The 21,358-nt window shown below is 56.7% G+C and overlaps 9 protein-coding genes across 9 annotated transcripts; 4 read left to right on the top strand and 5 right to left on the bottom strand.

Moving 5' to 3' along the window:
- Window positions 1-214: 214 nt before the first annotated feature.
- Window positions 215-1,909, top strand: BCV69DRAFT_280849 (scamp-domain-containing protein). Its single transcript, XM_025491757.1, has 4 exons — window positions 215-312; window positions 384-713; window positions 799-812; window positions 905-1,909. The coding sequence occupies exons 1-4, from the start codon at window positions 306-308 to the stop codon at window positions 1,466-1,468; spliced, it is 915 nt and encodes a 304-aa protein (XP_025350400.1). The 5' UTR covers window positions 215-305; the 3' UTR covers window positions 1,469-1,909.
- BCV69DRAFT_112898 (ARM repeat-containing protein) lies at window positions 1,611-4,738 on the bottom strand. The gene is made up of 3 exons (XM_025489102.1): window positions 4,642-4,738; window positions 3,847-4,566; window positions 1,611-3,772 (listed from the first exon to the last, which is right to left on the bottom strand). Exons 2-3 carry the CDS (start codon window positions 4,564-4,566, stop codon window positions 1,754-1,756), a joined length of 2,739 nt encoding a protein of 912 aa, XP_025350399.1. The 5' UTR covers window positions 4,642-4,738; the 3' UTR covers window positions 1,611-1,753.
- Window positions 4,739-5,055: 317 nt separating this feature from the next.
- On the top strand, window positions 5,056-8,240 carry BCV69DRAFT_112785 (hypothetical protein). Its single transcript, XM_025489100.1, has 4 exons — window positions 5,056-5,340; window positions 5,417-5,555; window positions 5,640-8,039; window positions 8,102-8,240. Exons 1-4 carry the CDS (start codon window positions 5,267-5,269, stop codon window positions 8,159-8,161), a joined length of 2,673 nt encoding a protein of 890 aa, XP_025350398.1. The 5' UTR covers window positions 5,056-5,266; the 3' UTR covers window positions 8,162-8,240.
- A 2,151-nt stretch (window positions 8,241-10,391) lies between these two features.
- Window positions 10,392-11,849, top strand: BCV69DRAFT_280847 (hypothetical protein). Its single transcript, XM_025491756.1, has one exon. It carries the CDS (start codon window positions 10,514-10,516, stop codon window positions 11,636-11,638), a length of 1,125 nt encoding a protein of 374 aa, XP_025350397.1. The 5' UTR covers window positions 10,392-10,513; the 3' UTR covers window positions 11,639-11,849.
- A 583-nt stretch (window positions 11,850-12,432) lies between these two features.
- BCV69DRAFT_275983 (hypothetical protein) lies at window positions 12,433-12,807 on the bottom strand (the record flags this gene model as incomplete). The annotated part of the gene is made up of 1 exon (XM_025491097.1): window positions 12,433-12,807. The coding sequence occupies one exon, from the start codon at window positions 12,805-12,807 to the stop codon at window positions 12,433-12,435; it is 375 nt and encodes a 124-aa protein (XP_025350396.1).
- A 690-nt stretch (window positions 12,808-13,497) lies between these two features.
- BCV69DRAFT_112867 (hypothetical protein) lies at window positions 13,498-14,546 on the bottom strand. Its single transcript, XM_025489101.1, has 2 exons — window positions 14,024-14,546; window positions 13,498-13,955 (listed from the first exon to the last, which is right to left on the bottom strand). Exons 1-2 carry the CDS (start codon window positions 14,345-14,347, stop codon window positions 13,689-13,691), a joined length of 591 nt encoding a protein of 196 aa, XP_025350395.1. The 5' UTR covers window positions 14,348-14,546; the 3' UTR covers window positions 13,498-13,688.
- A 614-nt stretch (window positions 14,547-15,160) lies between these two features.
- Window positions 15,161-17,120, bottom strand: BCV69DRAFT_280845 (hypothetical protein). Its single transcript, XM_025491755.1, has 3 exons — window positions 16,763-17,120; window positions 15,645-16,668; window positions 15,161-15,562 (listed from the first exon to the last, which is right to left on the bottom strand). The coding sequence occupies exons 2-3, from the start codon at window positions 16,625-16,627 to the stop codon at window positions 15,424-15,426; spliced, it is 1,122 nt and encodes a 373-aa protein (XP_025350394.1). The 5' UTR covers window positions 16,628-16,668; window positions 16,763-17,120; the 3' UTR covers window positions 15,161-15,423.
- A 116-nt stretch (window positions 17,121-17,236) lies between these two features.
- Window positions 17,237-18,724, top strand: BCV69DRAFT_112693 (PEBP-like protein). Its single transcript, XM_025489099.1, has 3 exons — window positions 17,237-17,766; window positions 17,837-18,150; window positions 18,230-18,724. Exons 1-3 carry the CDS (start codon window positions 17,311-17,313, stop codon window positions 18,612-18,614), a joined length of 1,155 nt encoding a protein of 384 aa, XP_025350393.1. The 5' UTR covers window positions 17,237-17,310; the 3' UTR covers window positions 18,615-18,724.
- BCV69DRAFT_280844 (malate synthase) lies at window positions 18,677-20,695 on the bottom strand. The gene is made up of 2 exons (XM_025491754.1): window positions 20,600-20,695; window positions 18,677-20,442 (listed from the first exon to the last, which is right to left on the bottom strand). The coding sequence occupies exons 1-2, from the start codon at window positions 20,628-20,630 to the stop codon at window positions 18,866-18,868; spliced, it is 1,608 nt and encodes a 535-aa protein (XP_025350392.1). The 5' UTR covers window positions 20,631-20,695; the 3' UTR covers window positions 18,677-18,865.
- Window positions 20,696-21,358: the final 663 nt, after the last annotated feature.

Raw genomic sequence — 21,358 nt, 5'->3', positions numbered from 1 at the left:
AAGGCTGCGAAGGGTACAACTCAAAGGATCATGAGTACGAGGTGCGAAGGTCTTCGGAAGGGCCTCTGCTTGAACTTTTGGCCGAGGTGCACTTTTAGAGTTGGGCCGCAGGATTAGCCGGCGCGCCTCCGCGTCCGGCAGTGCATCGTGGTGCAGGTGTCGGTCAAGCGTAGACTCACCATCGACTTTGCCATCGTAGACATCCTATCCACCCCTGAACCATCCATTCCTGGAGCATCTAGAAGTCTCGCACAGCCACTCACTCCGTCAAACGTCGTACACAGTATCGTCGGCTCTTGTCCAGCATGGCCGGTGAGTATTGCTCTGGGGAGAGATGCTGGCCAACACGTCGCTGAAGCACGTTGGCCCCTTCCGTCACACAGACCCCTTTGCAGATCGCAATGCCAATCCCTTTGCCGACCCCTCCGTACAGGGTGCGCTGGGATCAAACCGCGCCTATGACGACGACGGATCCTCCTCGCTATACAAGGGAGCAGGAGCTTCGCAAGCTTGGAATACAGACTCTACTCACAACCTGGAGTACGAGATCAGCGGGACCCCTACCCCGGCTGCAGGCGGTAGCAGTGGTGGTGGGGGAAGGGCGAGGGAGGAAGAGCTACGGAGGAGAGAACAAGAGCTAGAACAGAGGGAGAGAGACTTGCAGCAGAGGGCAGAGCATATCCAAAAGCATGGCAGGAATAATTGGCCATTCTGTGAGTAGACGTAGTAGCAAGAGCAACCGTAAGCCAAGCTGTTGACCTTCGTCCTGCACGGACTCTTGCGGCATCATCATGCTAGTCTACCCTGTGATCGTGAGTAGAGTCATCTGATGGTCCGATGTAACTCGAGCTCGTTAGAGCAAACCATTGACCCTCGTCCCAATCTTGTTCACGAACTCCAACAGTATCACGATATCACAGCCGAGATCCCTCCGGAATTCCAGCAAGTAGTGAAGCATCTCTACTTCCTATGGCTCGTCTTTGTCGGAACCCTGGTCGTGAATCTAGTTGGCTGCGTGTTCCTGCTCATTCAAGGCTCGTCAGATGGTATCAAGGATATGATTGCAGCCATCGTCTACTTCCCCGTCTTCACCGGCGGCTCATTCCTGCTGTGGTACAGACCAGTCTACAATGGCTTCATGAAGGAGCACTCCCTCTTCTACTACGTCTACTTCCTCTTCGGCGGCATCCACATTGCCCTCTCCGTCTACCTCTTCCTCGGCATCCCTTCAACAGGATCAGATGGTTTGCTCAACATGATTCAGTCCTGGTCCTCGTCGAGGATCGTCGCTGCCATCCTTGGCGTACTCGTAACAATCGGCTTTGCAGTACAAGGACTGGGTAATTTGTGGTACTACCGCGAGATCTGGAAGCACAACCACGAGCAGGGTCACTCCTTTGCTCAAGCCAAGGCAGAGCTGGCTAGTCATGGCGCCAAAGCTTACTTCACCAGGGGTAGCCAAGTCTGAGGGCTTCTGCGGAGCTGTGCAAGTCCAAAATTGTTGCGCTCGCGAAGCTAGGCGGAAGGAGAGGGCGTCAGGGGAGAGGCGGCCCTGAAGTTGTGTAAGGGTAGATACCAAGGCGATCTCAACGGACCCATATGACTGTCGTCCTCTTGGCCGGCTTCTTTTGCCGCTCCAAGCCTCGTTCTAATTCGCGTCATTGTATGCTTTTCCCCAAATATCTTCCTCTGCTGGCGCTCGCAGGCTGTTGATTGAATCTGACCGTATGAGTCTGCCTTGTGTGACGAGCGCCTACATTGCCCATTCATTCTGTTCAGGTAGAAGCGGCCGAGCGCCACTCCGCCGCGCCGGTTCATCATCATCGCTACTGTCATCTTCGTCCTCGCTACTGCTACTACTCAAAGCAGCTCCAGCGCTAGCAGCCGCCCCTTCCTCCTCCTCCTCCTCCTCCTCCTCGCTACTCTCCTCGTTCTCTTCTCCTATACTCTCTACATCGTCGTCTTCTTCCCCCTCACTCGAACTCTCCTCGCTCTCAGATTCCGTAGCCTCATTGAGGAAATCATCCAAATCCTTGTACTTCCCCTTGCCCTGTTTGGCAGCGCCAAGAGCCCCCGCAGCTGCAGCTGTCGAGCCTCCCAAAGCAGGGGAGGAGGCATTGCTCCGATCTGACGCCAGGTTCGTCGGGGTAAGGACGACGCGCGCCGAAGAGGGACCGCGAGTCACGCTTGTGATGGCGGGAAGAGCAGCGCTGTCGCTGGATGAGATGCTGCGTACGGCAGATGCGGGGCCGGCGCCGAAGCCGAAGCCGGCGCTGGAGTTGGATAGCGATGTCGCAGTGTTTGCATTGGAAGGCGGGGTGGTCGGCTCGCGGACGGATGCGGGAGGCAGCTGCGACTGGTCGGCAGCCCAGGCAGGGAGGGAGCCTTCGTACTCCTCACTAGAGGTGTCAACGCCGTGTCCAGCAGCCGATGAGAGTAGCTCGAGAGGATCCAAGGATCTTGCGGGATCGAGACTTCTGCTATTAGAGGATGTCGGAACGCTTGCAATCAAAGTCTCACTATCCTTCGGAAGTGATGCCCGGTCGCCGAATAGAACAAGGAGGACCTGCTCCCGCCTCAGACGAACGCCTCCAGCCGACGCTACTCCTTGAGTGTCTTCTGCGTTAGTCTCTGCGGCCTCAGTAGCCTCGTGAGCGCCGTTGGCTTGTCCAATGCTGGCATTCACTCCAGCGGTTAGATTCTTGTAGTACCGCGCCCGATCTCTGACATCGTAGGTCAGATCAAACCGGGCGAGTTGAAGGAGGTACGAATGGAGCTGAGCGACTGAAGCAACCACGGAGAGCGGTGCATCGGTAGTCGGCAGAAAGACGTGGAGCTTGGCTGAAAGTGTCAGAAGCGCGAGCTTGGCCTGTGAGCTCTCCTTGCCGAAGTTGAGACAACCTTTGCGCAGTATATCAGGCAGAACAACCTCTGCTAACGTCTTCAGCTGCTCTGCCCCACTCAGTGAGGTCTCTCGACGTACTTTCAACTCTTGGCGGCAGAAGTGGCCCAACAGCCAGTATATGCTGGCCCTGCCACTTCCGTCTGCGATCGAAGTTCTTCCAACGAGGGAGGCAATTGACATTGAGCCTCCATCGCTGGGCAACATCTCAAGCTTATCGTTGGCTTTGAAGAGGAGAGCAGAAAGCCGGTAGAGAATATGAGCAGTTGCCGCCGAATCCATCACGTGGGATCCTGAGGCATCGCTCGCCTGTGGCTGCTCCGCTCTGGCTTTGATGAGCAGCCGGAGGACATCCATTGCAGCAGAAACTACACTATCGCCGGTCTTGTTGCCGCTCCGTTCTTTGAGAACAGTCAAGAGAGTCTCTGTGCAATCCTCTACCAGCTGGGGAGATGCGCTAGAGAGAGCGGGAGGAGGTATCGATGACAGGAGTCGGCCAAGTCCTCTTACTGCGCAGATGACGATAGAAGCCTCCGATCGGTATAAGGCTGCATTGTCGAGCTCGACCTTTGTGAACTTGATTGAGGATTTTGATGGGTTGGCAATTGCTAAGTCGACGAGGATGCTGAGCTTCTGCTCAGTGATATAGCACGGCTCGTCGGATATCGATGTCAGAGGAAGGAACGACAGGCTGTGGGAGTTGAACAGCTCTGGTCGAAGCGACAAGAAGCGTCGAATGAAGAGCAGTACCACATGCGCTTGTGAGGGATGGCCGCGAAGCAGTCGGAGGAGTGGCTGCACAAGATCTTGCTGCCGGGGGCTGTCAATGGGCAGTAAGGTCAGATAGAGATGGGCGGTAGACAAGACGACCTAGGGAGGATACAATTGAGAGACGCCCCGTCAGCTTTCAAGCCCAGGATCGTCAATGAAGCGATGCTACTCACAGCAGAGTTGCGACTCAGCAGCAGAGGCTCCGCCTTGCTCAAGAGCAGTTCGAGATCCTTATCGAGCCCTGCGCCCCACTTGCTTCTGCCCGCAACTACCTTTTCGGCCTTTGCCTCGAGCACAGTTCGCGTCTCTTCTGCAGAAGGCTGCCGCAGATATGTCCTCGCGTAGCCAGCAAGGACTCTTAGGGTCACTGTTTGATTCCACTCGTCAATGTCCACCAGTCCGTGGCAGATCCGACGGAAGTGCCGGTGGAGCAGATCGTATCGATCAGGGACCGTACAATTGAATGCGAGAAGAGCTGAACCGAGCACGGATGGATGCCGGTCTCCTAGCAGACTTGACAGATGTGGCAGCAACGACGGTAAAGTTGAGCTCGCCAGCTCAAAGCACTTGCCCAAGGCATCGGCAGCAATTCTCCTGACGTAGAAACTTGGATCTCTGACGCCCTTTGCAATGGCCATTTCCATCAACGGCGCAGCCATCTTTACGCCGAGGCCACTGAGAACGCGTAGAGACATGCCTCTGATGAGAGGGCTGGAGTCTGACAAGTCTCTCTGGAAGGAGTTGATTGATAGCAGTGCGATGTCTGGCTGAGAAGGTGCCAGTCGTAGCGTCACGAGATAGACGAGGGTCTTCACTTGAAGAGACTGGGCAGAGGTCAACTTCAGGACCGAGGGAAAGAGGTGGTTGGAGGCAGGCAGAGACTTCGATATCATCTGAGGGCAGAGCATGGTGAGACAGAGTCAGCTATCTGCTCTATCCTTCCCTGGACCCAATTGTCCGCCGCTTACTGACTGCTACCACGGTCCTCAGACCATCGAGACGGTCTGACTCCAGACTACTCTCCAGTTTCGTCCTTGTCAATCTGACTCCTGCCTCGCCTCCGCCCAGGTCAACTCCTCCCAGATATCGGTCGGCTCCAGAAGGTCCCGCTGCTCCCGGACCCGCGCCGCCGAGAATGCCCTTGAGGGCTGCCTGGGCATCTTCAGCTCTCTCTGTGAGGTAGGAGAGCGCTCTGGACGCCGTAGGGGCATACGACGTCGATGCCGAGACCGTTGCCATGGTCAACGAGAAAGGACGAGGTAGACGATGCTAAAGGAAGGAAGTCTACGGCACGGAAGGAAGCCACAGGCAGAGGACAAATTGTGGCCCGAACGCGGCGAGGGTGAACGGACCTCCGCGTCCCGCTCCGGTCAACTTGTTACCTTGTGGCCATCAGTCCATCTCCTCCCTTGCACTTCGATCCTCTACTCCATACGTCCTCGACAGGGGCTAGTGCAGATACGATCGGTGTAGCATATCGCATCTCGCCTTGCGTTTGTGCCCAGCCGACAGGACAGTCGCAGCGGCCAGACCTAAGAGGGCAGCCTCGACACTTTGCCCGCTCCTGACTCAGCCCTGGTCTCACCATCAACAATGATGATCAGAATCAACAGGGCTCACGATGGCAAGGTCATAGAGGTCAAGCAGGCGCTGTCCCAGTTCAATAGGTGAGACACTATAAGCTGACGGCTATGTGCCATACAATGCTGAAGCTCGGACTGACCCTTGCGCTGGCCCTCCCAGCATTGACGACCTGCTACACGCCATTTCTTTGGCCACTGCTATACCTTCCGATGGCATCATCTGTATGACCGGAGATGGAGCTCAGCTCAACGACGAGCTTCTCGCCACTCTGTCGACTGAAGACCAAGGACAGACTACTGTAAGTGCAGCTGCTGAGCGAGTAGGATGGCGTTGCCGTACGTGCCTCCCGAGCTCACCGCCTCTCGTTGCCCATCGCGCATAGGAATTCTTCGTCTTCAATCGAGACTTTCTCTATACCGACGTCGACGTACTCTCTCAGGATCTGGCAGTTGAGCCAGCCCTGGCTCCTGCCCCGTCCAGCATCGACCTGGTCCAGCCACCCACCCCACGCTCATTAGAGGCCATTGTTGCTTGGTCTCACTCCATTCTAGAGTATGTTCATTCACACGCCTCAACATCGCAGCATCATCACTCAGCACTATCTACAATCCAAAGATCCACCTCTGTTGCCCTGCTCAATCTTCTCTCACATTCGCACAACGTCAAGGACGGAAGCCTCTCGGCCAAGGTCAGCAACGAGGGACAGCTTGGCCGTATGCAGCGTCTTCTGGGCGGCTATCAAAGGGATCTCGAGATCTTGGGCCTGGTCAGGGTCAATCCTGCTCTTCTTCCCCCGAGTAGCGGTAGCTCGTCTAAGCGCACCCTTGGCGACTTTGTGAGCCGCGTCAAGATGGGGGCAGTGGCAGACGCCTGCAACCGAGTCTTCGAAGAGCTACAGAGTCAGCAGAACGAGCTCGCCGGCAACAGCTCTCAGTTAGAAGCTGACACAAGAGATCTCACCTCCGAGGTGGAAGGAACCAGCATCGATCCTTCAACCGAAACACTCGAAGAGGCTCTTCAAGCGGAGACCCGCGCCGAAGAGCTTACTGCGTACCTCGTGGACACCTGTTCTCCGGATTCGAACGGTTGGCCGGTGGCCGACAAGCTGGATGGCTCGACCATAAATGAAATCCAGCAAGCGGTAGAGGAGCTCTATCTCCTTGACGAGGTCGCTCGGGAAAGTGTGCGGCGCCTGACCGCCGACAAGAACGACATGACGGCTCGCTGTCTTAGCCTGCTGGGAGACATTTCGAGTTTACAATCCGACTACGCAGACCTCTCTGCAGGCTTAGCAGCGTTCGATACAGAGCTGAAGTCCGGACGCGTAGACGGTTTTCGCCATCTTACAAGACTCAACAATATGTTGTGGGCATATGGAGCCACGGTCATCGAGATTGTTCGGCGAAGAGAGTTCACCAAATACTTCCTTGCCAAGTCGCAAGCGCTCGCCGAACTGATGGCAAAGGCGTCTTCGAGAGAGCGGAAAAGGCGCAATAAGTATCGCACTAGTATTGCTGGACAACTCCCATGGGAGGTCAAAGGCATGGACGAAGCTCCGCCGTCTCTCGAGATATCAACGAGTCGATCGACTGAAACGACACCGGAGCTGGATCGTCAAGACCTGCAAGGGCTTCTGCAGCTCATAGGAGAAATTGAGGATACACTAGCGAAAGCCGATGCCATCAGTGGAGACTCCTCAGGGGGACCGCTTGCGCGAAGCAAGAAGGACCTACAAGAGCTCATTGCTCGGCTGGATAGCTTGGATGACGAGTTCGCAGTCCTCGTCGAGAAGAACCTTCTGGGTCTTGATGAAGACTGGGAGGGTGGCAGTGAAGATGGCAACGGCAGCGACTCCTCGGATGGCGACATGATCAAGAAGCCCACGAGGCGCCGGGTCAACAACGGAAGCCGCGCTGGCGATGACATACTCGCGATCACTCAGAAGGAGAACGAGAGATTACAGCAAGAGAACAGAGATCTCAACAAGCAGGCAGAGGCAAGGGAAATGTCTGATCACCAGCGGTATCAGTCTGAGCTCACAGCGCTGAGGTCAGAGTGCAGCGCGGCACGACTGGAGAATCGGCGATTGAAGGAAGAGCTCAATTCGGTCACCAGGGAGAAGGCCAGCGCAATGAGCGAGGTCGAGACACTCCGAGGCGATGTAGACCTAGAGCGCGAACGAAGACTCAACATGCAGGAGGAACTTAGTCTCCTACGCAAAGAGGCCCAAGCTGCCAGAAAGGAGGAAGAACAGGCTCGTCGAGAAGCTTCCGAAGAAGCAGAAAGACTTGCTGAAGCTGAGCTGCATGTGCAAGACTTGCAAAACGAGTTGGAAGAGGCCAGAGCTGCTCGTATCGACGCCAGCAATCGGATTGAGAGCCTGCTGAGCGAGGGCAGCAACGTTGAGAAGGAGCTTTCAGCTGCGCAAGAGCATATTGAAGACCTCCTTGCGCAGCTCGGACAAGCCCGTCAAGACGCTCGAGAGGCACGAGACGCTCATGCGGAGGCAGAAGCGACCAAGGAGCGCCTTGTGCGATCTCATCGTGCGGAAGCAGACGGCGATCGAGCGATCCTCGAAGAGAATCTCAGAGAGCACAGAAGCGAGCTCGAAACGGCCCGTGCTGAGCTGGAGAGGATCAAAGACACTACGAAAGCGGAAGTCGAAGCTGCGCAGACGCTACGTGGTCAACTACGTGGTGCCGATGAAGCCCACGAAGAGCTCGTCAAGACAATGGAGGCAGCGAAAGACGCCAGTGCTGAGGCGGAGCTGGCGATGCGGCATGCCGAGCGGGAGAGCGAGCAGCTCAACGAACTCGTCAGGCCAATGCTTCTCAGTCTGCTCAGCCTACAAAGTCATATACGAGCTCTACCTGTGCTGTCTTCTTCAAGGTCAGCTTCCGCTAGCACGCCAGGACCCATCGAGGAGAATAAACAAATCGGTGTCGCAGAGGAGGAGGATGACGAAGAGGCAAATGAAGCCGAAGCCGCTCGCCAGGCTGCTCTGCAAGACTTTGTGGCTGCCGGAGGTGAGGCCAATGCTGCGACAACTCTAGCTGCACTTCGAGCTTTATCCGGTCAAGGTCTGTGTCAAGAGGTAACAAAGAAGCTTGACGTGCTCGTCACCCTCGTGCGCAAGTGGCAGAAGACTTACAAGCGTCATACTGCAGACTCAAATGCCAAGTTGACAGCCGCGATAGGCAACCGCATCGCATTCCGTAACTTCCAGGTTGGAGACCTAGCCCTCTTCCTTCCATCGCGCAACAACACGTTGGATCCGAAGCCATGGGCTGCCTTCAACATTTCTTTTCCTCACTTTTTCCTCAATGCTCCTGCCAAGAGTGTTCTAGCTGAGCAGTTGCGAAGCAAAGAATGGATTGTGGCGAGGATCGTCAAGATCATTGAGAGGGTCACAGATACTCGGGAAGGAGGCGGAAACCCATTTCAGCTTGTGGATGGAACCCGCTTCTGCCTGCTCGATGTAGATGGATGGAATCCGAATGGAACTTCTACAGTTGCGGTTCGGCCTGCGATGCCACCGAACAAGCAGCGGACCTCGTCTGTCGGCTTCAAGAGTCCGGGTGACGAGAGCGCTGCTAACACAGCAGAAGCAGTTTTGCGAGATAAGGAGGGCACTTCTCGCCAAGCCGGTGAGCAAGCACAGAGCGCAAGTCTAGACCAGGAGGGCAGCACTGTAGCCGCAAGTACCCAAGACATTGGCGTCAGCAGCAACCCTCCCGAGACACCCGAAGCCAGTGTAGCAGACGTTGATTCACTGGTCTCACCCGAGGCTACCCTCGAGGTTCGGAGGCCGTCAAATGCGACGGAGCTCACTAGCCAAAATGGATTCAGCCCGGGCCGATTTTCACAGATTGCCCCTTCAACTAATGCTCTGGCTTCCTCGGAAAGAGGCACGCTTGCATCTTCTCCATCTGCTTTGACTCGCGCCATCAGAGCAGCAGCATCTCGGTCACCGTCTACCTCTCGTGCCCGAGAGCGCATCAGTACACCGACAAACGGAACAGGCGCAGAGGCTGGTTCTGCGTTGCACTTGACTTCCAACAAGCGCCCTGGTACTCTTTCAACATCCCACGAGGCGGTGTCCAAGTCTCATGTGTCTGTCGACTCTTCCATGAGTACTAGCACAGCTCCCGCATTCGGCATTCGGGGTAGGCGAAGAGGCCTACGTGGCGGTGGAGGTAACATAGGCGGCATTGCTAGCGCTGCAACTTCTCCTGGGGCAACTGCCAGTGCGAGTCGAGCCATAGAGTCGACGTTGGCTGCTGCTGGCAATCCCTTCTCCCAGAGTCCTGGCGGGCCCTTTGCGACTTCGTTGCCTAGGGCAGCCGCCAGCAGCAATGGAGATGATCGGCAGCAGACAGGCATTCCCGCTTCTACAATCGAGTCTGCTGCTGTCGTACCCGTCGACAGTGCCAAAGAAGTCCCGCCGGCCATGTCCTCCCCGCGCCGCCGCTCTCCCTCTTCCATGAGCACTGCGCCTCGACGTCCTAATTCTCTCAACTTCGCTACCGGGTCACCGACAGCAATGGCCTCCGGTGTCCCTGCCAATGCTGAAGCTAGTCTCGCACAAGCAATCGGTGTGAATAGTGGAAGCTACAAGGACACCAGTAACGGATCGAAGCGACCGGGCTTGGCAACTTCGCCACTGGCGCAGGGCACGGGTGGACTAGCGGCCAAGTCCCCTCCTACGCCTTCCGCAAGATCACCCTCTTTCCTCCTTGGCGCCTTTGGAAGAAAAGGCAGCAACACCAAAGGAACAGTGTCTTCTCTCTTTGGTTCTTCGGCAGACAAGAATGGAGAAGCACCCAATGCGTCGTCGCCCTCGTCGTTGCGGATCCCAAGGAAGGTGACTGGGTTTCAAGGAGGAAATCTGGACGGGAGCGCTTCTGCCAGCGACCTTCTGAGAAGACTCAGCGATGGCATGGGGGGCGGCAGTGGTCAGAAGTGAGCAGTGGAGGGCTCTGGAATGCTGTGAGCCTTCCTTCGTTCCGTACAATACAAATCGTCTGCCATTATAAAGACTTGTCAACTTGTGCGCACCCGGGTGCTTGTTACTCGATCCTCGCAGCATCGTGCAGCCACGCGGCTGTTTCCGCTGAGCTCACTCCTTCCTGTAGGACGCACTTCTTCTTACTCCCCCCTTTGCCTGTCTCGCTCCTGACTCAGTTTGTGCAACGGTCTGGTGGCAGTGAATCATCTTGCTGATACGATGCGGTGAGAATTCCTCGCCCGGTTACCATGATCATCCGCCTCTCCTCTTCCTCGACCGGTCATGCAGCCTCTACCACCTTCACCTTCTGTGTTCCCCGAGCACTCCTAGCATGTCAGCCGCCTAGGCCATGTCCAAGATCGAGGCTACAGCCCGCCTGGTCGCCTCCTCTGACCACATCCCGAGGACTTACAACACATGCACTCGGGTCTCTTTATGAGACGCACTGTCTCGCAAGTCTGGAGCGTCTCCTACCTGGCCTCACACTACAACAAGTAGGCGGAGCAGGTGATCGAGGCGTGGATCTGCGTGGGTGGATCCAGCCTGGAGATCTCGACGCCGCTGCCGCTGCTACTGCCTCTTCATCACCATCTCATTCTAGACCTGTTTCTAGCGCAGAAGCAGTGCATAGAGTTGGGGAGAGGAGAGTAAGGGTGGTGGTGCAGTGCAAGGCTACGAACCGGCTCAAGGAGAAGAAGCTCGGGCCAGTGATCCTGCGCGAGTTAGAGGGGGTGATGGGCCGCATTACTCGCAATCTTCGCAATGGAGAAGACGAGCAGGAGGATCAAGTAATGACGGACGGAGAAGAGGCAAGAGGGACCGGGGAGGCTGCGAGCGAGCGGCAAATCTCCCCTCAGCCCACAGGTAGCCTCCCCGCGGCCTCTACCGCTACGAGTATCCTGGCCATCCTGTGCTCTTCGTCGGGATTTTCGAAACAGACTATGCTCCAAGCCACCAATCAAGTCGAGGGGAACGTCATGTTGGTCCATTTACCGCTGCCGGAAGAGATCAGCAGACGCATTGCTCTCGAGGGTCTCACTATAGGTGATGATCCGCAAGCTAGCCAGAGCAGAGAGGACCTTGTGTCTGCTTCTACCTCTGCGACTGCATCTCAGGCTTTCCCTTCCCCTCCTCCTCCATCGTCGATGCCATCTGCTGAAGATGCCCAAAAGGCAGCAGACGTCATGTGTCCAATCTCGATCCTCCTATCTTCGAGGCTACGCTCAGCTACCAGCGGCAGCGGCGGCAGGGGAAATGAGAGGCAGCGAGACCCTCTTGCTGGACGTTTCTCGGTCGGTACTAGACGCAGTCTGGAAGAGGGCGGAGGAGAGGCACCCTTCTTGCTCTGGGACGGTGCGGAGATTGTGGGCTAGGTAGGGGAGTCTAGGAGCATGTTTCCTCATTTGTAATGTATACCATTCGATCACCAGTATTGCCGCGTCATCTTTGGGCGAGGCAGACAGCCTGGTGGCACCAAGGATGACGCGAATGTCTACGTCGCGTCAATCTCGCGTGGGAGTAAGTGAACCAGATCCCATATTCAGACAGTAGAGCAGACAAGCAGAGGTAAATGTTAAAAGATCGTGTAAACGTCTAATTGCGTGACACAGATGAGAGAGAGAGGCAAGATGATGCTACATAGTGGAGAGAGAGATGGGCCGGCCAAGGTGCATCGTGCTCTAAAACCGCTAGGGCTTCAGATACGCGAAGTGGAATGGGGGGCTACTGAACATAAAAGACGATCTCCGAACAGGGAGAATCGACACCGATGAAAGGGTGGGAACTAGGGGCTTCCCGAAATGAAGTATGAAAAGCGGATGGAGCAGCAGCTGGAAGGTGACCGAGCTGGCATCGACATCCTGTGTGTGTGGGTGGGTGTGCTTGTGGGAGGGATACCGAAGTCGCAAGCGACTTGCAGGCGTCTTGAGTTTGAATGAGTAAGTCATAGAGGCCGTGACATGTGACGAGAGAGGTAGAGTGCTTCTAGTACCGAGCAAGCGGCGTCTTGTGCACTGTAGACCAGGTGAGGAAACCGGTTTCCGCTAGCCTTTTGTTTTGTGTCTAGGTTGGAGAAGTCTATCGCGACGGCGCTAGATGGAGTGGAGATGCCAAGGACCGAAGAGGAGATTTGACGTCGCTAGGACGAAATCTCATCGTCGAGAACCATTTACCAGTTGGCCCACCACTTGATGTTGAGCTCACCAAGAGAGTGGTCGGCAAAGGAGCCGAAGAGACCGGAGCTGAGGTCCAGGTCGTAGAAGCCGCAGCCGGGGCAGGTGTCGGCAATGGTGGCGACCTTCTGGACACCGTTGTACTCAATGGTGATGGTCTTGCCACAGTTGGAAGAGTCGTGGTGCTCCTGAGAGACGGCGACGATCCAGGCGTCGTCGGAGTTGTAGTTACCGCAGGATCCGGGGTTACCGTTCTGGTAGAAGTAGGTGGCCACTCCAGAGTGGGCATCGGCTCGGGACTCGATGGGGGCGGCAAGGGCCATGGTGGAGAGGGCGGCGACGGCGGCGACAAAGGCGGTAGTGAACTGCATCTTGAAAAAAGAAGTGTGGGTGGGGTGGGGTGGGTTGGTTGGTTGAAGGTGAGAGGTAGTGAGAGGGATGAGAGTGGAGTGTTTGTGTGTCGAAAAGAAAGTGGGAGAGGAGGGCGCTCAATGGGTCTGGTTAAGTATCTTTCGAGGAGTATCCCACTTGGCTTCTGGTATCCCAGTGAGTTTCCTCCGATCCTCTGAGCTACTGCTGGAGGCACCTCGTGTCGGGGATAGGACCTCGTCTTGCTCCCTTTGCTATCCTGCCCTGGCAGGCTGTAGGACCAGGCAGCCGAGGGCTGGTAGAAGTTTGGCACTGAAAATTTGCTCTGGCCATTGTCCCCCCACCCCTCACCCCAAGGATGAGAGACAAAGAAGGGGGAGGGTGGCTGTCGGCGGCGTGGGGGTCCCTATCCGGCCAACTTCCTTTCATGCGCCTGGCCGATTGACATTGATCTCGTGCGAAGGAGTGGCACCACGACGGGCAATTGACCCGAGGGGTTGACAGCCCTGAGACTTCGGGACAAGCATCGGGAAATGGCCCTGTTGCCTCGGCTCGTGGTCGATCTAGGGCATCAACAGAGGCTCCCGCATCTAGGGACGTCGGAGGCAGTCGGTGTCTGCTCCTGCCATGAGGGTGGCAGAAAAGGGAGGAAACGATCAATCGGCTGCACGAAGAAGTGGTCCCTAGTCCCTCGACCCCCCCGCCGCATAAGGCGCAGACTGCAGCAGTGCGACAGGTCTGGGCATTTGGCGCATGATCTCGTGCAGGCGCGGCACCACTCCTCAGCCACACCACCCGCACGCGTCGGCGAGAAGCATCTGCACCACGCCTGCACGGCGTCTTCTTGTCAGAGGTCCGCTACCCCTGTACCCTTGTTTCGCATCTAATCGATTCGCCCCCCATAATTAGCCACTTTGTGAAGCAGACGGCCGGAACATGAGAAAGACGCCGTAGGGCCGCATGGCGGGCGCCCCTCGCCGCCACAAACGTGCTTCGGTTGTGGACACGCGGTTGAAACGTATGCACTCGCTCTTGCAAGGCGGCAGAAGCGAACAGCACAGTAGAAGACACCTTGAACCAGCAGGTCGCAGGAACTAGGAAGCGAACGTTGGAAGGCGTCATGCTTGCACCAGAGAAGCTCTTCTAGCCTCTACTATACATTGCAAGATGTCAGGTAGCCTCACCAAAGTGATACGTATCTTTACCAGATTCACTCACGGTCGTCTCGCTTCGAGCGTCTCGGCGTCCTTTGGCCCATTGTGACAGGGATGAGATGCCTAGAGTGAGACTCCTCCGACTTGTTGTCGGTATCGCGCAACTCTTCTTCGCTTTGACATCGGCGATCCCTCGGAACTTCGCCGAACAAGGGGCGTGGTGCCCATTGTCCCGTGTCTCTGACCGCGCCGCCTGTGAAGGCGAGCTAGGTCCGGCCAAGAGATCCCCGGACCTGACGGCTAAGGAGGGACCCCCCACCACCACCCCGAGGACTGCGCCCGCGAGCCCATCGGCTGCCTCCGGCATCGTATCAGACGGCAACTTCATGTTCCTCCCGCCTTTGTCGCACGCCACCTCCTGCTTTGATCCCGTGTACCTGCGCAAGTATCTGATGTTGCCTGGCCACGTTGTTTGTGTTGAGTTTTCGACCCGGAGCTAGAGCTTATGCCTCCGTGAGTCCCTACCCTCAGACTGCCTCGGAGTTCTTGGCTCCCCACCCCCACCACTTGCATTGTTTATTGCGTCCCTTGTTTGGTCGGATGTCCGAGTTTTAGGCCCGAAATCATTGTTTGCCACGGACGCAGGAACACGCGATACGCAAGAGCACTTGTGAGCGCCCCGAAAGCCCAAGGGAGCAAAACTTGGCGCGGCAAGCCTTCCCATGCGCCACGTGGGAGAGATGGCGCGCTCGAGCTTCCTGCAGCAAAGGGGCCTACCTATCATATCATGACCTCCCCTTGCCCTCTCGGCATCGCCGGCACAGACGGCGGCACAGGTCACCATCGAGAGTGGGGAGGGACAGCAACGGGTGTACCGGACGCACCAGAACTTGTCCTGACCTGCACCTTGTGCGCATACCCTCAAGACCTGTTTCATGTCAGGTACCAAGAGTTGAGCTTGCATGGCCGGACACTTCGTCTTCGGGCAGAGTCTGTCTGTCTCGTGACCCAATCAAACAAAGGTCCCCAACTCGGCATATCCGTCATATTCCCCACCCCAATGTCCCACGCGGCCAAAAGAGTTTCGGAAGCGAGAATCTAGCGAGGTAGACGGAACGCGGGGCAGGCGCATCCTGCACTATATCGCGCTTTTCAGTGCATCGCAGCTCGCTACAGCCTTGTAGAATTCTACATCGAAGAACGCATGATTTTCGTCCGAAGAGGGGTCTAGGGGGCAATTCATCTGTCTGACAAATCATTCATGGGGACCGCCTGATCAGGGTGCCTGTCACTGAACGCGGAACGACCTGTCAAGACGGTACAGATCGAATCGGCAATCGCTCTCACCCACCTCGGCTTCACCACGGATAATCGGCGCCGAATCCGTCGTTTAGTCACCGTCACCGGCGGGAAGTGAGATGCAACATGTCATTACAAAAAGTAGGGTCGTCGTCATCATCATCATCATGTCTTGGCAGCCGTGCTTGCAGGTAGCGAGGTAGCTGCAGAGCTTGGCGGCTCTTTGGCTCCTGCCGCCGGCTCCGCCCCCGCTGCTGCTGCTTTCGATGCTCGCTCCTTTGCCGTCTCTAGCGACTCGACGTATCTGTGAGGTCAGTGGCAAGCGCAGACAAGTCAGTGAGAATGGTCTCGCACTACTTGAGCCGAGAAAGGCAGAGACTACTCACGTGCTTGGGAACCACCCAACTCGTCCGTCTCTTGTGCGCCCTCTCCACCAGGCACTCTCCGCCCCCGTCTGTGGGTCTACCTTGCTGAGAATGGCTACAATGTCGTTCTGCTTGAGACTGAGCTCCAGCGGATCCGACGAGGTGTATGGATAGAGCGCCCTCACAAAGGTAAGCTTGCTCGGGTCTACTGCTGTTCCCTCTCCGGGCTGGACCATGCCCCCGCCCTGCTGGCCGGGCAACATTGCCATACCTGGCTGGGCTTGCCCTTGGCCCTCTGCTTCTAGGCGCAGTCGCTCTGCCTCTTGTCTGGCAGTAATGAGTCGTACCAACTTGCCCATCAGATATGGCAGACCGACCACGGCTAGGAAAAAGACTACGAGAGGCCTCTTGCTGGGCTTGGCGGCGGCTGCTTGACCCGATGCCTTCGCTGTAGCAAAGTCCTGGAAGTCCTTTGCGTTGAGGTCGATGGCGGGGGCGCGACCTGTTAGTCGGAGGAGAAGATTCTTGAGGTACCTTGCTAGCGCAAAGATCGATAGCACCTGACCTAGGTAGTTTCTTAGCGAAGCGAATTGATCCGCTACTCCGACCATTGCGAAGAAGCTCGAGTGCGTAGCCATGAAGGTACTTTCGAGCATCTGTGCGAAGCCTCCGAAAGCCCCGACGATGCTCGAGATGAGCTCAAAGGTGGCCTGTGTACCAGATTCCATCCTTTGAGTGAGGGAAGCATCCCCTGGACCACCCATCCCAGGCATTCCGCCACCCATGCCCATACCGCCCATACCGCCCATGCCGTAGCCTCCCATACCACCGTACCCGCCCATGCCGTATCCACCGGCGCCATACCCTGCTCCATATCCACCGAGCCCTCCCAGGCCGCCGTAGCCGCCCATACCATAGCTTCCATACCCGCCCATACGCGAGTAAGGCGAGTAGCCACCCGCGCCTAATGAAGTCCCGTAGCCAGCTCCACCATAGCCGGTCATGCCTCCCGTCCGGCCGTAGGTCGTTGTCGCTCCATATGGATCTGCAAGCGATCAAGTCAAAAGAGGGAAGTATGTCAGAATGTGTCGCTCTCCTCGCTCAGCATAAAGCAGAGCTCCCTGCTCCCTTTCGCTCACCTGCTGCACCGACTCCGCCCAATGTAGAAGGCCGCTCTGGCACAGCTGGGACAGCTGCAGTTTGTGAAGCGCTTGAGAAATCGGCCGGAGAACTATTCAATGCTGCTGACGTCGAAGGAGCCACGGATGTCGAGGTTGCGGATGTACCGGCCGCGCCGGCCCTCTCCCATGGCTTCAGTGGTGCGACCATCTGCTTGTTTGATGACGAGGCGGGACAGGATCCGCCAGCTCTACCGGATACGGGACAGGTAGCCACCTTGAAAAGCTGAATGATAGATCAGGGGTATAAGGGTCGAAGAAGGCTGTGATCTGGTCACTAGCGAGTACGAGCAGGGGAAGGCGAGACGGAGGATGGTCGTGGAGGCATTGCCGGTATCCGGGGCAGCTGAATCGAGCCGACGCCTCGGAGCCGCGCGCGCAACTTTTGTGAGGCAAGGCTGAGGAAAGACAGTCAGAAGCTTTGGCAAAGGATGGTAGGAGGCAGGTAGCACAGACGCCATCTTACCGCTCCTCGTCCCTCGTCAATCACCCTAATCGTAGAACTCATCATGGCCAGTCTACAGAGAACGTCAAGAGCATCATCCAGAGCGATTCGCTCTTTGCTTCATCAGAGTCAGAGGAACCTTGCTACCCATGCTGCCGCATCCTCGTCCAGCAGTAGCAGCAGTAGCAGCTCTGAGCCATCTTCCTCTTCTTCTTCCTCTTCCTCGTGGTCGCCTCGCCTAGCTCCAGGCGTATCTCCAGCGTACGATGAAGCTCTTCACTTCATCTCTTCCCACCAAGCATCTCTCAAGAGGCGCATCACCGAGCTGCAGTCGTCAGCACCAGCCTCACCTGAGACTGCTGCTGTCATCGAGAGTCTGACAGTGGCTAGTCAGATCAACGACCCACAGGTTCGCTGGGCTTTCGAGAATACTGCAGAGGATAATTTGGATCTGAAGAGCCCGGTAGTGCGGCATTTGAGGGAGAGGGCGTGGAGAAAATGCGGCTCGTTGGACAAGCTGGTAAGTAGGGCGATGCCCAACAAGTCCACAATGTGGCACAAAGCTGATATGGTCTCTTATCCGTCACCAGATTGAGCGTCTACGGGATCAGTACGTTCTTCCGGACTCTGTAGCATCTATAGTCCCTACGGTCGATGTGCAGCTCATCCTGGGCTCACCCACCGGGCCTGGTGTATCGGACCACACATCGCAAGGCTCTACGCCTGCGCCCTCGGGTGATGTACTTCCCGGTGTGCTGCTCGACCAACGTCATCTTGTCGAGCAGCCGATCCTTAGGCTGACCAGCTTCAACGGCAAAGAGGGCAAGAAGTACTCGCTCCTCATGGTGGATTTGGACCGACCGGATGAGGAAGGCAAACTGGTGACTCATGCGCATTGGATAGTGTGAGTGGATGGCAGCCTGTACATGCATTCTGATGCTACTTTCCTCTTCTGACCCACTTGTACATTCTCCCTTTCTCAGGACTGACATCAGCCTATCGGCATCTCAGCCTCGGCTGCTCACTCCAGGCTCGCTCCTAGGCGGGCAAGCTGCTCTCCCTTACGTCGCGCCATACCCAGCCAAAGGCTCCGCAAAGCACCGCTACGTCACGCTCCTCGCCGAGCAGACCTCTTCTGCCTCACCTACTGCACCCGTCAAGCGCTCCAACTTTGAGCTGCGCGATTACCTCTCAGCAAACGGCCTCGAGCCAGTCGGTATTCACTTCTTCCGGTCAGAGTGGACCGAAGGGTCCAAGGAGAGCATTTCAAAGGTATGGAAGAGCCTGCAGGGAGAAGAGGAGGGCAAAGAGGAGGTGTGGGGAACATTGGGAAGGAGGGAGAGGAAGAAGCGACAGGAAGTGTGGTAAGAGAGCGGGACTCGTGTCGGCTTCTTGACAAGGCAGCAATGACAGTCAGTCTCATACGTGCGAGCTCCCTTCAGGCGACTAGATTTCGGTTTCGAGCTTCCTATTTTTAAACAGTCCAGTACAAGTGTGGAACAGCAGGGCGAAGCAGACAGAAATCGTTAACGGGAACAGGCAGCTATCAACCGGATCCACTATAGGCACAAATTCCCACTCCCTCTACCTACACAACAGTCATACCACACCTCACACGTCTACAGACGAGCAGGGGCGGCGTTGTCGTCGAGGAAGGGCGTGAGGTCGGTGGTAAGGAACTCCGAGGGTGCCTTTGCGCGCACCTGTTCCGAGAGGTACCTCTTTGCCGTGTCCACCCTCTTTGCATCGAGCTTATCGAGCTTCTTTGCCTCTTCATCCAAGAGCTGGTCTACAAATTGAGGAGTAATCTTCTTGCCGTCAGAGGTAGAGGCGCCGTGGTAGCACCATTGCCAGAGCATCAGGCGGGAAATCTCGGCAGTGGCTGCGTCCTCCATGGAGAAGTTGATGGGCACACAACCCACTCCACCCATCCAGTTGGCACAGTAGCCCAGCAGAGCCGAGACGTTGGCGCGAGCACCACCCTCGGTGATCTTACCGGGGACGTTGGCGTTGAGGAGGTCAAGAGCGGTGACGTTGACCTCGTCGCGGCGCTTGAAGTACTGGTTGGGTCCCTTCATGTTGGCATTGAAGATCTCCAGAGCAATGGTGACCAGGGCAGGGTGGGCGACCCAGGTACCATCGTGACCCTTCTGAACCTCGCGCAGCTTGTCGTTGCGCACCTTGTCCATGGCTGCTGCGTTGGCCTTTTCGTCGCCCTTAATTGGGATCTGAGCAGCCATACCACCAATGGCGGCGACGTGTCGGTTGTGGCACGTCTTGATGAGCAGGTCGACGTACGAGTTCATGAAGGGCACAGTCATGGTCACATCGCTACGGTCGGGCAGGACGGCGTTCTTGTTGTATCGCTGACGCTTGATGAAGGAGAAGATATAGTCCCATCGACCACAGTTGAGACCCGAAGAGTGGTCTCGCAGCTCGTACAGGATCTCGTCCATCTCAAAGACAGCAGTGATAGTTTCGATCAGAACGGTACCTCGGATGGTTCCGCGAGGCATCTTGATGTAGTCCTGAGAGAAGTTGAAGACGTCGTTCCACAGACGAGCCTCGATGTGAGACTCCATCTTGGGCAGGTAGAAGTAAGGACCAAAGCCACGGTTCACCAGCTCCTGGGCATTGTTGAAAAAGTAGAGACCAAAGTCGAACAGACTGGCCGACATGGGCTTGCCGTCGACGAAGAAGTGCTCCTCGTTGAGATGCCAGCCTCGTGGTCGGACAATGAGTGTGGCAGTCTGACCCTCGGGCTTGAGCTTGTAGCTCTTGCCGTTGGACTGCTGTGTGAAGTCGATCTTGCGGGTGATGGCGAGGTTCATGTTGACCTGTCCGTCGAGGTTGTTAGCCCAGGTGGGCGAGTTGGAGTCCTCGAAGTCGGCCATGTATGTGTAAGCACCCGAGTTGAGAGCATTGATAACCATCTTCTTGTCGACTGGTCCAGTAATCTCCACCCTTCGGTCACGGAGACCGGGTGCAGGAGGAGCGCACTTCCATGTCTTGTTCTCTCGGATGTGAGCAGTCTCGGGCAGAAAGTCGGGCAGAGCACCTCCGTCGAAGCGAGTCTGCCTCAGCTGCCTGTTTCGCAGATTTTGCTGACGAGTAGCATCGAAGTTGCGGTGGAGAGTAGCGAGGAACTGCACAGCATCGGCTGTGAGGATCTTCTCGTGAGCGGCCTCAATGCGACCTGTGATTCGCAGACAAGGGAGGGGCAAGGTGAGGGAATGTTGAGTAGCTGTAATGCTGAGCTGCACTCATCTTCCGGTCCACTCCGGCATCTGGGGATGCCGCATCGGAGACCCCGGTGATGCGAGCCGGAGAAGGCAAGAGAGTGGGCTACTCACCAGTAATGCGAACGCCCTCGACTCCTGACATGATGAATGATGCGGGTATGGGATGTGAGTATGCAAAGGGATGAGTTGGTTTACCAGATGGTATGGTCAAGTGTGGGAGGAGGTGGGGGAGGGCGAGTGGAGTGTGGGTGATGGTATAAGAGTCTGGCCAGTGGCCGTGTGCCCGTGGGTGGCTGCTGCCCTGCCACCTTTCAGCCTCCACGCTCCGGGTCACACTTTCTTCCCCGCATCACCGGTCGAAGCGGAACGGATTTATCTAAAGCGCACGCCCGGATAGGCACCAAGCACCGCGCGCACTCCCAGCCTCCACCCCGCACACGGCCACCCCACTCACCACTCACACCCAAGCGCCGTGATACCCAGGCACAGCCGTATCCGTCAGCAAGATGACCACAGCGAAACAAGACTCAAGCGAGAAGGCCGTGAGAATTCCCATTAGCCTAGCCCCGGAAATAATGGTAAACGCCGGAAATGATTACAGCAGTCACCGCCACCAGCTGCTCGTCGCAGAAATCTTCTTGTGGTGAAGTGATTGACATCTATAGGACTCGTCGAGACACGCACGGTCAAGACAGAGGTAAGACATCTCAATTGTATAGCAGTGTCAAGTGAGAAAGGTGCCCTTGTGCCTCTTCCTGACTGGTGCCGCCGAAACCCAAGGCGGTACCTGCCACCTGTTGCGTCTACTCACCCGCGCTGAGGAGTCATCCAGCTGGCGCTAGTGCAGACGCCCGCAGAGACCATACACAG

This window comes from Pseudomicrostroma glucosiphilum (assembly GCF_003144135.1).
Source record: "Pseudomicrostroma glucosiphilum strain MCA 4718 unplaced genomic scaffold BCV69scaffold_2, whole genome shotgun sequence".
In the NCBI taxonomy this organism is placed as follows: Eukaryota; Fungi; Basidiomycota; class Exobasidiomycetes; order Microstromatales; family Microstromataceae; genus Microstroma; species Microstroma glucosiphilum.
Note: the sequence above shows the minus strand (reverse complement) of the source record. Positions and strands in the feature narration are given on the sequence as shown.

What these genes read in the sequence shown, in the direction of transcription:
- BCV69DRAFT_112785 (XM_025489100.1), top strand. Translation starts at nt 5,267, where the DNA reads ATGATGATCAGAATCAACAGGGCTCACGATGGCAAGGTCATAGAGGTC. An exon ending in AAGACCAAGGACAGACTACT is followed by an intron (nt 5,556 to 5,639) that starts GTAAGTGCAGCT and finishes CATCGCGCATAG; the next exon opens with GAATTCTTCGTCTTCAATCG. An exon ending in CGGAGCTGGCGATGCGGCAT is followed by an intron (nt 8,040 to 8,101) that starts GCCGAGCGGGAG and finishes CAGTCTGCTCAG; the next exon opens with CCTACAAAGTCATATACGAG.
- BCV69DRAFT_280847 (XM_025491756.1), top strand. Translation starts at nt 10,514, where the DNA reads ATGATCATCCGCCTCTCCTCTTCCTCGACCGGTCATGCAGCCTCTACC.
- BCV69DRAFT_280844 (XM_025491754.1), bottom strand. Translation starts at nt 20,630, where the DNA reads ATGTCAGGAGTCGAGGGCGTTCGCATTACTG. An exon ending in CGAGGGCGTTCGCATTACTG is followed by an intron (nt 20,443 to 20,599) that starts GTGAGTAGCCCA and finishes TGCGAATCACAG; the next exon opens with GTCGCATTGAGGCCGCTCAC.
- BCV69DRAFT_112898 (XM_025489102.1), bottom strand. Translation starts at nt 4,566, where the DNA reads ATGATATCGAAGTCTCTGCCTGCCTCCAACCACCTCTTTCCCTCGGTC. An exon ending in TGCTGAGTCGCAACTCTGCT is followed by an intron (nt 3,773 to 3,846) that starts GTGAGTAGCATC and finishes TATCCTCCCTAG; the next exon opens with GTCGTCTTGTCTACCGCCCA.
- BCV69DRAFT_280845 (XM_025491755.1), bottom strand. Translation starts at nt 16,627, where the DNA reads ATGACCGGCTATGGTGGAGCTGGCTACGGGACTTCATTAGGCGCGGGT. An exon ending in GTTGGGTGGTTCCCAAGCAC is followed by an intron (nt 15,563 to 15,644) that starts GTGAGTAGTCTC and finishes CTGACCTCACAG; the next exon opens with ATACGTCGAGTCGCTAGAGA.
- BCV69DRAFT_112693 (XM_025489099.1), top strand. Translation starts at nt 17,311, where the DNA reads ATGGCCAGTCTACAGAGAACGTCAAGAGCATCATCCAGAGCGATTCGC. An exon ending in GCGGCTCGTTGGACAAGCTG is followed by an intron (nt 17,767 to 17,836) that starts GTAAGTAGGGCG and finishes ATCCGTCACCAG; the next exon opens with ATTGAGCGTCTACGGGATCA. An exon ending in ACTCATGCGCATTGGATAGT is followed by an intron (nt 18,151 to 18,229) that starts GTGAGTGGATGG and finishes TCCCTTTCTCAG; the next exon opens with GACTGACATCAGCCTATCGG.
- BCV69DRAFT_112867 (XM_025489101.1), bottom strand. Translation starts at nt 14,347, where the DNA reads ATGAAGTTGCCGTCTGATACGATGCCGGAGGCAGCCGATGGGCTCGCG. An exon ending in ACGCTCGAAGCGAGACGACC is followed by an intron (nt 13,956 to 14,023) that starts GTGAGTGAATCT and finishes AATGTATAGTAG; the next exon opens with AGGCTAGAAGAGCTTCTCTG.